The sequence below is a fragment of the Xenopus tropicalis genome, chromosome 8 (assembly GCF_000004195.4).
Source record: "Xenopus tropicalis strain Nigerian chromosome 8, UCB_Xtro_10.0, whole genome shotgun sequence".
NCBI lineage: Eukaryota > Metazoa > Chordata > Amphibia > Anura > Pipidae > Xenopus > Xenopus tropicalis.
Genome location: NC_030684.2, coordinates 82,663,061 through 82,679,124, shown reverse-complemented (window position 1 = coordinate 82,679,124; position 16,064 = coordinate 82,663,061). Strand labels below are relative to the sequence as shown.

Sequence of the window (16,064 nt, the reverse complement as noted above, 5' to 3'; positions counted from 1 at the left end):
ACCAAAGAAAAGCATTTTTATATTATTACTTAGAGCAGGCATCCCCAACCTTTCTTACTCGTAAGCCACAGTTAAATGTAAAAACATTTGGAAAGCAACATAAGCATCATAAAGTTCATAGAGGTGCCAAATAAGGCCTAATACTGGCTATTAGGAAGCCTCTATGCACACTATCAGCTTACAGGAGGCTTTATTTGGTAGTAAATCTTGTTTTTAATCAACCAAAACTTGCCGACAAGTACCCTTTAATGTTTAGGTGTTTTTCAGTAGCCACAAAGGTGAGCAATACCTTAAAAAATGTACTATAAACCTGGTCTGAGTGCTCTTTTAAAATGTAAGTTAAAGGGGCCGTTTCAGTTGCTTTGCATTTTTTATTTGCAACTGCTTTTCTATTATTAAAGTTTCATTTTTCACTCTTTTGCCCACAGAGTAGCTTTGTGATGTGGGGGTTGCTGACACTGTAAACTGTTCTAATTTGAAATATTAGTTGATAAACCTCCTATCTTTGGTCCAGCTGAGTATAATTCCTAAAATTTATTAAGGTCAGATGTTATAACGGATGATATTGAATCATCGTGTGTGAGTCCTACCCGAAGGCATGGGCTCTGATGCTCATGTGTCCAAGGCTTTCTCCAATGAACAATGAATGAAAGCTTTCATCAAGCTTCCGCTTGGCAACCTAATGGCCAGAGGACTAAGTGTTTCTTATTTCGATACTACACTTGATCTTAGCCAAAAGGCTGAGATTTCACAACGGATGATATTGTATCATCCTTGAGTACCTTACCTGAAGGCGCGGGTACTCTCGATGCCCATGTGCCCGAGGACAGCATGTGCCGGCAGACCCACCTTCGCCGAAGCTAGGGCGGGGACCACCAAGTCTGGGCCTAGGGTCCAGCCCAGAGAACTATGATACCTATCCCAGGTGCACAATTCCAACACAAAAAGGGTGCGGAAGTGTACGGGTGCAATGCCATTAATTGCCTTCTTCAGGCTCCAGCTGGCAGCTGGTCCAGTTTCGAAAATAAAAATTGTAGAGCATGATTAAGCATAATAAGCATGTGCGAAGCCCCCGACAAAAAGGTCGGGAGCTCTTCACCTAATGGGAACACAGCTTCACCGCTTTCATCAAGCCCCCCGCTTCGTCACAAGTAGCAATTATCTGATCTGAAACTGATAAGAACAGATACTACACTTGATCTTAGCCAAAAGGCCGAGAAGCGATCACAACTGATACAATACTTGCTAACTTCCCACAGATGCTGCTGAGAAATGTAGCAAATTGGAACAGTTTACAGAGTGGATAACCCCCCTCCAAGAGATGCTCTAAACCTAGGGAGACAACATAAGGTGAAACATGGAACTTAAAGTGGACCTGTCACCCAGACATAAAAAGCTGAATAATAAAAGTCCTTTTCAAGTTAAACATGAAACCCAAATTCCTTTTTTCAAATAACACATCCATACCCATTATTAAGACATTTAAAAATCCCAGCTGTCAATCATATATTGCCTGCCCCACCTCTATGCCTTAGGCAGACAATACTTTAGCTTTCCATTCAGCACTTCCTAGATGTCACTGCACTTCAAACTTTTCCCCTTCCTCCCCATCACTTAATTATGTAGCCAGTGCATGGGTATGGGCATCTGGTCCTCCAACAAGATTTTGGTGTGATGCAAAGCTTGCCTTGCTAAAAATGTCCACAAAATGGCAGCTGCCTGCTTGCTGTGATTTAATAGTTCCAAGACTGAAGGAAACAAGATTTATACTATCTGTATAGTGTAAATACGGTTTATTCAACTAACATGATATAAAAGAATCTGGAGTCTTTTCTTAGGGTGGCAGGCCCCTTTTAAAACCATCAGTATTGGAAAAAATGGTCCAAAAAAAAAAAAAAAAAAAAAAAGAAAGTATGAAAAATGTCTTTATTTTTGGTGTATTATCTGAAACTAACTGAACTAAAAGGTGGACAGTCCCTTTAAGTTTACAAGTGCCTTCTAGGATATTAGCTTTCAGCTTGTAACATTCATTCAGATCTGCAGTGTGCGTCTGTCATGGATAAACAGACTAAGCAGGCAAAATCTCTAATACACAGCAATCGGCAATCTTCCCTCCCTGTCCTCTGTACATTTTAAAGCTGTGCTGATAGCAAAAAGGAACCCACTACTTCCTTCAAGCTCAGCACAGCTATCAATGTATCCCAGTATCAAAATATTGGGCCATGTCAGCAATCTGATATAGACCTGATTTGCTGACTTGAGAAGAGAGTCCATGTCAGATTACTGACAGGACATACAGCATTTACCTTTTTTCTAAATGTACTTGGTGTCCACTTCTAAAAGCATAGCAGATCCAATTAAAAATAATTTCCTATTTAAAGCAACTATATGAATGCTGTGCCATGGTGTTAGCATAATGTCTGAATTGCCATGCAACTTTGTTTCAGTTGTATGCAGGCTGTATTTACCCTGAGCAATCACTACTATGTTGTTAGCAGCACAGGGTTCTTTACAGGGATTGTCAGACATAGCTGAGACAAAAGCATTAAACCCATGCACCCCTTTCTGACACCCCTTGCTCACCACATCTTTGGTGCTTGCTTCAGAAGGACTGATCTCACAGGGCGATTTCTCTTTTTCACTAGGCTCCCCGTAAAACAGAGAAGTGAGACTAAAAAAGAAATATGGACAAAAGTAAGTACAAAATGAATAGGTGAGAGAATAGGCAGATGAGAAGTAAGCAAATCAAACAACAAAAGGGTACATTTAAATGGAATTTAGGGAAAGCAATCCTCCATTGATAACCAAGGCAAACTTGTCTATCACCCCAATATTTCAATCTTTAGTCATACCTTTAAGTGTTCACTGAATCAGAAACTCTACCATCATATTTATATCAGATTGTCACCACAATGTCCCACCACCACATTCATTGTGCGTTAAGTGCTGTACAAATTATGTCATATAATAACCTATACTTTATGGCTACCCACTCTCTGGACAGCCCTGTTCCATCAGCACCTTTGCCCCTTCCCTTCACCAGTAAAACAAAATTGTGCATTACTCATATGATGTCCACCTGCGCTGCAAGGCATGGCTGAGGAGAAAAGCAAAAGATCAGGTCTAGCTATACAGGTATCTAACAACATAGTCATATAGGTTCCACTGGTACTATACAGAATAATCCTGTTCATAGATTATGCTAATCTGTCTACATTTCTATATTGTGCAAAACTCATCAGATTAATTACTGTTTGGTAAACCCACTGCTGTAACCTCACCTGTCATTGTCTATCAGCAATGCCAAACGTCCATAGTCCCAAGCAGCCTTCCTTAGGCAGGAGAATATTAGCAGTAGAACCTTAAAAGTAAAGACACAGTATTGACCTAAATCTTGTGTGGCTTGATCCCAATTTAATACAAGGCTCAACCAAATAGGTGCTTTTTTCTATATAAATGTAAAAAATTCCCTAAAGTATTATATATTACATCACTATGAAACTATATATTTTAAGAGAGGTATCGATAGAAAAAAAAAGAGGCAAAAGCAAACTTAGTACTGCTGGAGAAGATCTTTGTTTTTAATTTATTGCAGGTTTTGAATAACTTGACTAAAGAACAAAGGTAGCCAAAAGAGCTGCTGTCTATATTCTAAGGACAGTGATGTATGCCATCCCACAGGCAATTTACATTTTCACCGGTGGGATGGCATTTCGGGGAGATTAGTAGCCCGCGAACAGGGAGATTTGTCGCGGGTGACTAATCTTCCCGTGTGCCAGAGCCCTTAGTCAACAAAAAACATCTTCCAGTTTATTATTCTAATCACTGCGTGGTTGCTATGGCCAAATGATCTATGTTAAAAAAGATAAAATGAGAAAAAAACAATAAGACAAATGGAGATTAGAGGTTATTTTCTTTCACATACCACTGTCTACAATGAACACATGAAACTATGCACTATTTATAACTGGCAGAGTGAACTACCTTTTGGTAACTATATGTAAAGACATAAGTGTAGATATACCAAAAAAAAAATTCTCTTGTCTATACTACACCTCTAGCTTGAACACATCTGCAAAAGCCCCATTATTAAAGGCAGATAGGAGGAATCCTTGCTAGGTATCGCTTCCAATGCTATTAAATGAACTGCAGTACGTCAAACATTCCAAGTCTGAATAGCAAATTCGCATGAAAGAGGTCTAAACTTAAGAAACTAAATACTGTACATATTAAAGATTAAAAGGTTAACCAAAATAGTGTGTCCAAGGTGCCCTAGAAAAAATATTTACCAGCCAAGCCAGGAAGTTGATGGCTAGCACAGTAGGGATCCCACCAAATGGAAGCCCCTGCAGAACTGTGCTGTGTGAATGCGCTTTATAACATTGCTCAGTCTCATTTACTGGAGGGTCCATGGACAGGGAGTCCCCCAAAGGACTCTCAGTTCTGTATAGGATATCCATGGCAGATCTAGAAAACATACAAGTCAAACATCGCTATAAATCAGTAAATCTGGATGGGATAAAAAAATTTACTTAACATCAATATACCATGAATACGGAACACAAACTCTCTGACTTCAAAGGAACCAAATATTACAACAAATATTAGTCTGAGGCTTTCAGTTATTTACTGCACAATCCTGGCTGACTAAATCTAATTAATTGTCTCCTGTTATAATGCCACCCTCTTTATATGGCCAGCTTTGGCCTGGGTCTTTTGGTTAACTGCAATTTTGACTTGACCCATCATTTAGTCTAACTGACTTCAGTTTGTACTCACACATACAGTGTTCCCCAGGTCCAGACTGGGATTTAAAATAGGTCCTGGCATTTCAACTACAGAGAGGTTGAGCCTCCTACTTCTCCAATAAATAGTGACTGTCTAAGCCCTAAGGCATTTTACAGTGGCCCTTCTGGCATTTGCCAGAATCCACAGATTGCCAGTCCAGGCCTAGGATTCCCTAACTTTGGAGACATCTTAGTTCCATTATTCAATAAATATACATTTAGATGCATACATATTGTGACACAGTTCTTAAAAAACATTTGTGGCCTTGAGTAGAGAACGATAGAGACAAACGGACATAGGCTGTTTCTTTTATTATTTGCTATGTACAATCTGTATTCTGTGTTAAAGGGGATCTGTGACCCAAAGAAATAATTCCAGATCCTATTCTATCTTGTTAGTCAAGCAAATTAACATTACATACAATATATTTATTATTTACATTTTGTTGACTTCAGTCTTTCACAATGACAGCAAGCAGGTAGGTGCCATTTTGTGAGCACTGCAAGCTTTGCATCACCAAAAACCTTGTGCGTGTACCAGAATGGGGGACCTAATTTACATGCTTATGCCCAGGCTACACAATTACAGGCAGAGAGAAGTGCCCATCTGAGTGCAGAATGGAAAGTGAAAGTTATTGCTATGCTAGAGCTATAGAAGTGGGAAAGGAAATATAAGATTGACAGCTGAGATTTTTAAATACGTTTATAACAGGTATAGATGTCTGGTAACCAGGTCCCTCTTAAAAATGTTTTGAAAAGCCTAAAATAAAAGAGTTTTCGAAATGTGAGTTTATTTGAATTAGAAAACAATCTTGAATTCACAAATTCAAAAATTAATAAATAAGTCTATAATATGAGGTTAGGAGTGTGAGTGTACAAAGTTTAAAGGGTTGGGTGAGTTGCAACAAAAATGAAATAGCAAGCATTTCCTGGTATATTTACCAGTTTGTGTTAGCTGGGCAACTTCCTCATGACCTCTGACTTCAGGGTATCACACCTCCACCTGTGCTGGATAAGAAGTTGCATGTCAATAATTCTGCGAGTAGTTTAGGCTAATAGCACACATATCGTATGGCGTATATTTTCGGCAAGTGGAAAAACACTTTTCGAAAATATCGCCATACGCTCCTACCTGTGCCTGCACCCAAATGACTGAGATATGCTCGGGTGCAGGCACACTTTGCATTTTCTTGCGTTTTTATGCGGACATCGCCTACATGTGCCTGCACCCAAGCGTATCTCATTCATTCCGGTGCAGGCACAGGTAGAGGACATATGGTGCGTATGGCGCATATTTTCAGCAAGCATTTTTCAGTTTGCTGAAAATATACGCCATACGCCTGGTGTGGCATCAGCCTTAATTGTATTTAAAGGTTGCAATCTGTTTCTTATGCGCCTGCAAATAAAACATTTCTTGACAGCAACAGTAGAGAGCCAACAATGACATTCTCCACAGCAACCTAGAGATTTAAGAGGCAGTTGCTTGCAGGGTATTAATGGCCCTTTATAAATTGGCATACACAAACAAAATAACTCTTCTAGTACTAACACAACGCAAATGCTCTCACAACAGTCAATTGGCACAGTTAACAATATTAGGGATTTACAGAGCTGTCAACCCCCACCCTATTTCTTCGGGAGTTACCTGAATTTGCTGGCTCTCTGATTTTCAAGTTGACAGCTCTGGATTAGTCTCTAGTTCATTTAACATTTTGGGAGGCAGCACCTAACTGACACTATTGCCAGCTAATCATGACAAGTCAGGTGTTTGTCATTTTAAGTACTGTTTCCACTACATTTTGCAGGCTACGTTTCTCTTGCTGTGGCTTGCAATCTGTATTATTCTTACATCACCTACAGGAAGGTGGATATTTTATATAACGGCTTTACTTACCCTTCAAAAACCCTATAATTCTTACTAAAAACAAGAGATGACTACGCTACACCATTGCTGTCTGTAAGCACCGCAGATCTCTAACCTGACTTTTCCTGTCACAAGGGGTCATTTATTATGTGCAATCCTTGCTCCCTGTCCTGCACATTTAAGAATTGCTGCAGGACCCTATACTATAATTCAGACTACAGACACCTGATGAATATAACACAGACTATGTCTGGTAGTGCTCTATTCACGAGGGGTGGGATGCACAAAGTATAAGTGAGAGGGTGCAGAGCAGAGCCAGACCCAGGACAGAAGTGTGCTTTTGACCTCTTTATTGCCCTTTTACGTCTGTCTGGGGTCTTTGTAAATGACACATATGGGTTTACCCAGGTCAGATTCTGACTATTAAAGAGAATGATTGGACAAGTTAAAAAATTTTGTCTTAAAAGAATAAAATTTGTTCCTTGATGGGATGGACAGATTTCACTTAAAAATTTGGAAACTGCACGTGTGGGACAGTGCTTCAATGACAAAATTATGACAGGTGTCAGATATTGAATATAATGTTCTTTTTTTGGTACAAACATTAATTTCAATAAGTTACAGCAGTAAATATATGGGAATCACAAAGATATGTAAGATTTATTTTTTTAACTTTTGTCCAACTGAATGTTCTGCAGTTAAAGTTTTGAGCTGAATGAAAGATGCACAAAAGAATGTTTGTCTTGGAAACAATATATAGAAAAGAATAAATGTCACATCCTCTTTCCAGTTTGGGCTTCAACTAGATGATATGACCTAAAATGATTGTTTTTTTGATGGGAAAAATCATACTTTTAAACGATAGTTTCCTGATAAGCTTGGTTGTATGAAAAAAAATCTTTTACAAATCTACATGTTTATGGCCACCTTAACTGAAGGGATGTGGACTGGGGTTATGACTATTCCTGCAACCTGCGCAGTGAAGCTTACATGGCCCTGTCACTAAGCCCTTGATGCTAAAGTAAGCATGAAGTTTACCTTTCCTGGTCATTTAAGAGGTCTATAAAGATAAACTTCTCTGAGTTAAAAGAAAAGAAAAAAAAAAAAAAAAAAACATGGTGATATATCTTCATTCACAAATGGCCACTGTACCAAAGACAGTTAATTGCTCCCAAGACCCTCTCCCAAACTGAATAACTGAAATCCTAATGCACTCTTAATTGCTGTATCATCCCCTACTAAACTCATCATTAGATAAAAAGTTACTTAACTCAGAATATGTAAAGCAGATACTGCTATGTATGAAATCATTAACATATTAATATGATGTTGGTTTTACAGCCTCTACTCTTCAGGGAAGGCTCAGGAACACTGTTGTTGGGTTTTGCTTCAGTCAAAAGAGATAGTTTGTTTGGACTCTCAAGTTGGAAGTCAAACCAGTCTCACAGTCAAAGTTCCATTTTATCCCAAAGTTCTTTAGGCAGGTTGATGTCAAGGATCTGTGCAAGTTTTCCCACTCCCATCTATGCAAACTAATTTTATAGAGACCTTGCTTTGTGCAGGAGACATTGTCAATAATCTTATAGGAGATGGAAAAGTAAAAAAAAGCATGTAAACTAACTATGTAAATACAGCCATAAACACAGAAATGCTCTCTATCAAAAGAAACACAAGATTTATTTTCTTCTTTTGTATAAACATGCTCTTCCGTGTCTGACTTCTTTCTGAAAAATCCTCAAGACCAATAGGGGAGACCTTTATAGCAATAATCTGACCCTTAAAATTGTGAAGCTAGGCTTGTGTGCTGCAGATTGCCCCTAAGTTCTTGGAAATACTACCACGTATACATAATTTTGTAGCCAGATCATCCCTTTAAAATAGTTGTAAAACTATAAATGTTATAATCATAATCAAAGCAAATTAAGAAATGTAATCCCTCAGAAGACTTTACACTTTATCTGATCTGCCATAAATTTGCAGACTTGCGCAGCTCCTCTTCAGAGCGCCGACACAGATCTTGAAGGAGCCTGCGCAGTTGAATCCACAACCTGAATCAGCTTCAACTGCGCATGCTTCCTGCAAGATTCATGTAGACAACTGAGAGAAGAGGATCAGAAGACAGACAGAAGATGGCGCCATAAACTCAGCATGCAGCTCTGAAGATTTATAGCAGGTTATAACAAAATAGTATTTGCAGGGAGGGGGGCAGTGGAGGGTGGGAATGGGCTAGGGTTTAGCTTTTCTTTAGAGGTAGTTCACCAGAAATAATTATGTTGCAATTGCTTTTAATAAACAGCTCAGGAAGAAGTGATTGATTACTCTTTAAAATGGCTTTATTAAAGTCATGCTGTTACCATTAATACATTAGTTACTGATATTCCTGATGCTGCTCAGAAATGTATAAAGTAATGTAGCAAATTGTTAATTTAGAGCATGTATGTGGTTTACTCAGCTGCTGCTGTGAAACATAAGAGAGGAAACTACTCCTTTAAATACAGAAAAAGCCTTATGCCAGGTGGCAAGGTTAAAATACTGCATTATTTGCAGAGATTCAACCTGGAGGTTTCATATGTTGTGTGTCTTGGCCACACGCTGACCATGCCATGCCCATAATTATGGTCTATGCTCTGCTCGCAGCTTCCAGTTTCTGAGGATTTCTGGTATTTCTGGTTTCCCATCAATAGTGAGGGGGGGGTTAACACTAAATCAGGTGCAAATTAAAGTGAGTGGAAGAACAGGCTGTTACTGTGGGTGACTGGGAGAGGGGGTTGAAAAAAGCATAATGAAAAATCTGTGTACATTTGTGTATCTGTATATAAAATAGTATAAGCTGCATGGAATAATATAATGAAGTAGAGAAACGTTTAGCATGCTTCCTACAAATAAAATAAATAAACCCACTTACCTATGGAACAAACTCAGAAGAGTTTTAAATGGCTTCCTATTAGTGACAGAGACTGTACAATGGCTTTGGTTAATTGCTCTTACTTTGCTTCATGCAAGGATTATATTTAGCCTGAAATCAGTCTGAACCTCAGTTAAATCCTGTAGATTAAACCTGCCCACTAAAACGTTACACTAATACACACTTAACCTAACCTAACACACACTTTTCCGATATTTTCACCTCTTCCTGTATTTTTACCTCTTCCTTTTATTATGCACCAGACTGTAAAGAGGGCACAATATAAATAGATGATGAGGAGGAGGAAGAGGAGGTATATACTACTACATAAAATAATTAATTTTGGTTGTTTTGATATGCCCTATTTCTGACTTACAAGTTAACTACCAGGCCCTGTTAAACTCCACAGACTGATTTCTGGCTTGCTCACCCAAGAGATACAGCACTTTAAACATACTAACAATGTCCAGAATGATAGCCCTATAGCTGTATTTTAAGAGGCTGTTCACCTTTCAACAGAATTTTAGAATCATGTTTCTATGGTTATTTAAATATATAGCTTAATTCAATAGCTCTCTAGTTTGGAATTTCAGCAGCCATCTGCTGCTGCATTATTGCTACGGTCTAATTTATCCTAGAAACCAAGACCAGGCAGTGGTTTGAATAACAGACTGAGAAATAAATAGTGAGGGCATGACAAAAAAGTTAAGCAATATTAAGTACAATAACAATAAAATTATAGTCTCACAGAGCAATAGAGTTTTGGCTGCCCCGGTCAGTGACTCCCAAGTATTTTAAATTGTGAGCTTGAAAATGCCAGAAGAAGGAGTAAAGTAATGCAAACACTATAAAAAATTCAGAAAGGAAAACCATGCAAAAAGTTGCTAGGAACAGGAAATTTTATGACATAGTTAACTTGAAAGTATATACCACTTTAAGGTTTATGTAAGTATATATTATGTAAAAAAAAAATCTGGGTAATTATATGGGTCCAGTATCTCTTTAAAAGGGCCGTTCACATTTAAAGGAGAAGGAAAGGCAAAGTCACTTGGGGGTGCCAAAATGTTAGGCACCCCCAAGTGACTTAAATCGCCTACCTTTTACCCCAGACTGGTGCCCGTTAGGAGAGAAAAGCACCAGCCCAGGGTACCTGTCGAGAGCGCTTCCTCCTTCTTACTCGTGTTGCTGCCGAATGTCCCGGACAATCGCATGCGCAGTAGAGTGAAAAGCCAACTTCTCTGTTAAAGTTCGGCTTTTCACTGTGCATGCGCGCGTGGCGAGACACGAAAAAGGAAACGCTGGCAGCTACCCTGGGCTGGTGCTGTTCTCTCCTAACAGGGGCACCAGCCCGGGGTAAAAGGTAGGCAATTGAAGTCACTTGGGGGTACCTAACATTTTGGCACCCCCAAGTGACTTTGCCTTTCCTTCCCCTTTAAAGGCAAATTCTTAGCAACTGTTAGACTGGTCTTCATTTTTTATTTTGTATAGTTTTTGAATTATTTGAACAAGAAGTTAAAGTATTCAACCAAAAATGATAAAAAAAATGAAGACCAACTGTAAATTATCTCAGAATATCACTCTTTACTTCATAAAAAAGTTAATTATAAGGTGAACAACCCCTATTATGATCAAAATAGTTTCTTTACAAGCTAGAATTACCTCCACATCTTACACTGTATTGAAACCTCTCTGTACCTCTTTATTTACAGCATTGCCAATCAAGTAAGGTAACATTTGCTCCATATTTTTCAAGTCAGACATCCTGCCAATATATCTCCCTTCAGCCATATGAATGGGCACATTTACCATACAGGCACCTGAGGGACCTGCTGTACATAGGATGGCAGCTTTAAAAACAAAAAAAGAAATTTCCCCAGCCTACCGCCAGACACACTCTAAATACAGAGGCAAAACTGAGGAAAAGTGGGGTTACCCTTTGCTTCCATCCCTTCCTGATGGGATTGGTTGTACAGTATAGATTTTATGAATGTTCCAATCAGAAAACAAAGGGGTGGCAAGCCAGGGGTGTCTACAGTAGCCCTGGCTATATAGATTATACATTCTTTGAAGCAGAGAAAGAGATAATGGAATATCCATAGGCATAACAGATTTAGAAGCTGCAGTGACGTACAGAAAACCATGAAGAAATTGCATGAATGAACATTTGCCAAAATGAAATCTGGCCAAACCTTTCAGGGCACTTTATTTTGATTACTTTAGGTCCCTGCCAGTTAAAGGGGCAACATACTACTCAGTGATACATTTAAGAAACAATACATGTTTGCATGGCTCTCCTTGATAGAACACAAAGATAACCTTATGAGTGGGACATCCTTTATTCAAATGCCTTAAATTACTAATACAGAGCAAGAATGTTATTCTTTTTTTGTCTAATAACTGAAGAGCACTGTTTAATTTGAATCCACAAATGACACATGCAACCTACAAGGAATACAAGAGTAATATGATTGAGGAGGTTTTGAGTAGGGTCATATGATCTAAGAAGATATAAGCATGGGTTATATGGCAAAAGAGACAAACACACATTTGAGAAAGGGCATGATATAGCCCGAAACATGTTGTGTGCAGTGGTTCAAATAAATATATGCTAAAGCAGTTAATCTGCGTGATGGTGCTCTCCTCTTACTTTGTAATACACCAAAGGGCCAGGCAGTGCACTATTGGGGATTGATGCATTGTGTTTGTGAGCAGTAAGCTTGAGCATTTGAACACCCATACTTGAAAAGAGACAAATTGTCATACAGTATAAGGGAATACTACAAAGGTTCTGAAACTATGATACCAAAAAAAAGGGCAAACACAGGGAGCAGCTTTAAAGCTATTAAGGGTGAACTCTGAGGGGCATATTTATTATGCTGTGTAAAAAAGGGCGAGAAAATTCGCCACACATCACCAGGCTTTGCCATGTAAAAACTGCCGTAAAATCAGCGTAATTGTTTTACAGGTTTTTTTCTTCCGCCAGAACTTATGTAAAATAATGGCGTCAAATCTGGCGTTCGGACGGTGATCTTTTCCGTTTATTTTATGCAGCTTTTTACACTGTTTTTTCAGCGAATTCGTGTTAAACAGCATATTAAATATGCCCCTAAGATAAATGTTTATTTACACTCCCCCAATCCGAATGATTTTGGCAGGTCAAGCTTGAATGGGTTGGGCTGCTAAAGAGCTGTGACTTACTGGAAAGTAAGGGAAAGTGGGGGTTTGGTGTATCAGGAGTATGTCTAGATAGGTCTGACAAGTGAGATGTCATGTTAAAAAACACTTTCCAAATGAAACTGATAATAAACCCCAGCTGTGTATACTTATTAGATATTGGTTACAGTTGGGGTGCATATTTGAAGTAAACTCTTTTTAAAGCTATTTACCATTACAGTAGAACCCCCATTTTAAGTTTTTCAGGGGGAACAGAAATAAATGGTGCAAAATCTGGGAAAATGTAAAATGAGGGAAGTTTATTATGTTATATATTAGTGGGACCAAAAAACAATGGTGTAAAATGCAGGAAATTTTAAAATCAAGAGATGTAAAATTGAGGTTTCACTGTATAGAGAATCCACTGAACTTGTACCCTGTTTAGCTGTTCGATACCTATCCAGAAGTGCTAGCTTTGCTTAAACAGCCCAGCCTGCCCACATAGTCATATACATATACATTTCTTCATTCTGAAACCTCCCCCCCCCAGTGTTGTACATTATGGCTGCCTGAAGGCCACTCAGGGACAGATTTAGAAGGAGTGAATAATTATGACTCAGTTACCATTTACAGGCTGTGTATATAGAAGATCTGGCAAAATTACATAAAACACTTAAAATCAGTAAAGAAGTAAAGTATATCTAGTACAGGGCCTACATAACGTATAGCATTAGGCATGGGCACAGTATACAATAGGGATAATCAAGAGGTGGTAGAGGTTTGAATGGAATGTTATTGGGTACAGTGAAATGTTCAATGAAGCCATATAAAAAGCCATGGGGAGTGGTTCCGGGTAAAAGTGCTACATTGCATTATGTGCAGCCATCGGGTTCTGACAAATGGATCAGTATTTACAGATATATGCTGAAATAATATGCAATGAAGCCTTTATATAAACATAGTGATAAGAAGAATGTGAACCGTTCCCCAGAGAGTGAACAAATATCAGTAGGACAATGCAAGTGGCAGATGCGAACCCGCTAAGACACTTCATTTCCACCCCGAAAACAAACATACCCAGTGCCCGAATACACGCACCTCACACCTCTCTGCCAGGACTCTGCTAAACCTGCACTGCACCACCCTCCCAGCCCGCACAGCCCATAGCACAATGCAGCAATGCTCCTTGGCCAGCAGGCTGCCTGTCCTTCCCCTATACCCCTGTACCCCTCACCTGTCGTTCTCCAGCATCACGCTTATCCAGGGACAGTCAGCAAACTCCCAGCGATCCTCGGCACAGACTACGCCTCCTGACATCAGTAGCACTGCACCGCCTACTGGCGAACAAGGCATGGTGTGTTCGTAGCAGGATGTGCTCTCAGGAAGTATTACGGATTTATGGATGATGGCAGCACTGTTTGTCGGTAGTGGGTAGGACACAATTCGTTTTAGATGAATGATGTATTAAAGAATCACACAGCAAATTCTTTACTGGCAACAATGCTTCATTTCTGACTTTTCTGGAAGTGGATGACAATCAACTCAGGGTCACTGATGGATCTCACAACTCCTATAACCAGAGGATCTTTTTTAATCCTTATACGTTTTGGATTTAGTTAAATTAACTAATCATTGGTTATACATAGGGTTGACATTTTTAATATAAAATAAATTCCACATTTCCTATATCTTTATCTATTGTTTGGTAACAAGCACTGGCCTGAAGCGTTATTTTTACCAGTAAAACACTAAGTGGCAACCCTATTCAGACATGAAAGGAAGCCAACAAACATTATGGCACCAATAGGGTAACCCTTTATATACAGACAGTGGTGCATCTAAGTAACTACCAAGGGAGTGGTGGGCATGATGGCATCCTGGCCTGCCCTCCTGAAAGGTCACGCTTCAGAAAGAAAGTGTTGTTACCCTGCTGTAAACAGGGCACTTTATGGTACCAGTGGGCCCAGGCAAATAATCCCTGTGGTGGGCTCTGCAGCTGCACTAAGTATTTGCCACAGTACTGTGGCTACTTTTAGGTACTAATGGACCTAGAGCAAAGCATTCATTGGTGGGCTTCCACTGGCCTGTGCTTTTTGTTGGGCAAATTGCCTGGCAGTTTTTGGCCCACCTGGCTTCGCTCTGGCCTTTGCCCTGCACATGGTAATAGAATTGTTCTTACAGACGCTGCTGGGACTGCTTGCTGTATTTGCAAAAGTACACTTATTGGCTAAAAAATGAGCCAGGTTAGGAAAAACAAATACATATGTACCTTCTCCCACATCTTCCCTAAAAGATGTGGGAGAAGGTACATATGTATTTGTTTTTCCTAACCTGGCTCATTTTTTAACCCACCCTGCAAAATGTATTTTCTAGGGATAGCATTGACTTCCCCAAGAAATTTGGTACAGAAAAACCCTCAAGCACATGACCTTAAATAAGGCAGGTAGTGAAGAAATGTTTTGTGGTTACTGAAGTAGATGTGATCTCCAAGTGTGCTATACTGGGCCAACTGCCATGGGAGCAGATAAATGAGAAAATGGAGGCAGCACAATAAAAAAAACAAAGAGAAAAAATAACCATGCTGTAGAGCTCCTCCAGTTGAATTAGGGGAGTGCCATCTCTGTGGGAGGCATCTTCCAGTTGGAAAGTGTGCTGTATTAAAATGGTCCTGAACAGTGCTACCCTCAGGCGAACTTGTATATCATAAGGCAAGAACTAAAGAAATGGTCTGTGTGTACTGAAGTAGATAAACATGGATTACAGGCGTGCCACCATGGATAAAAAAAATTGGGTCAAAACTATAGGCAGGATTCCAATCACTGAGAAAACTTTATGTTATGGTTTATCATGTAAAAACGTATGGATGAAATTCATTTTAGCAGAAATGTTTTTTCTCCTAATTCAGTAACTATTTTTTCCAATAGACTTTTGTCTATTGGAGTTTTTGGGGGTGATAAAAAAGGCAATAAGTCTGTCCAGGTGCAGTAATATCTAGCAATCAGCAGGTAACATTTACTGGTCACCTTTTGAAAAGAAAATATCTTATTGGTTGCTATGGATTACTGCACCTGGGCAAATTTAGTACCTTTTATTGCATATGGGGGTAAAGTGATAAACATTTTTTTTTCATTAAATTGCATATGTCTCTATTGGGAAATTTGGAATTAAGTTAGAAGATGTCTTTCTAATCTCACTGAATCTGGTTCTTAAAGGACAAGGAAAGCCCACTGAAAATGTCTTCCTATATGAAAATACTTACTTTAATAAATTCAGCAGCGCTCTGAAATGCCCTCCAACAGTCATTTTCAAGCAACACTATCATGCTGAAAAAAAAAAAGCTGACTTGTCTGAATCT

General features: G+C 39.1%; 1 protein-coding gene and 1 pseudogene across 4 annotated transcripts in view; both read right to left on the bottom strand.

Moving 5' to 3' along the window:
- Positions 1-14,066, bottom strand: part of tmem63c (transmembrane protein 63C) — a 44,936-nt gene extending 30,870 nt beyond the window's left edge. The window contains exons 1-6 of one of the 4 annotated variants that reach the window (XM_012967787.3): positions 13,944-14,066; positions 5,730-5,795; positions 4,290-4,467; positions 3,282-3,361; positions 3,065-3,097; positions 2,584-2,671 (exon numbers count right to left, since the gene is read on the bottom strand). In XM_012967787.3, the coding sequence (XP_012823241.1) occupies positions 2,584-2,671; positions 3,065-3,097; positions 3,282-3,361; positions 4,290-4,460 (372 nt within the window). In that variant the 5' untranslated portion in view covers positions 4,461-4,467; positions 5,730-5,795; positions 13,944-14,066. 4 annotated transcript variants of the gene reach the window in all.
- On the bottom strand, positions 1,079-1,225 carry LOC116407371 (annotated as a pseudogene).
- Positions 14,067-16,064: the final 1,998 nt, after the last annotated feature.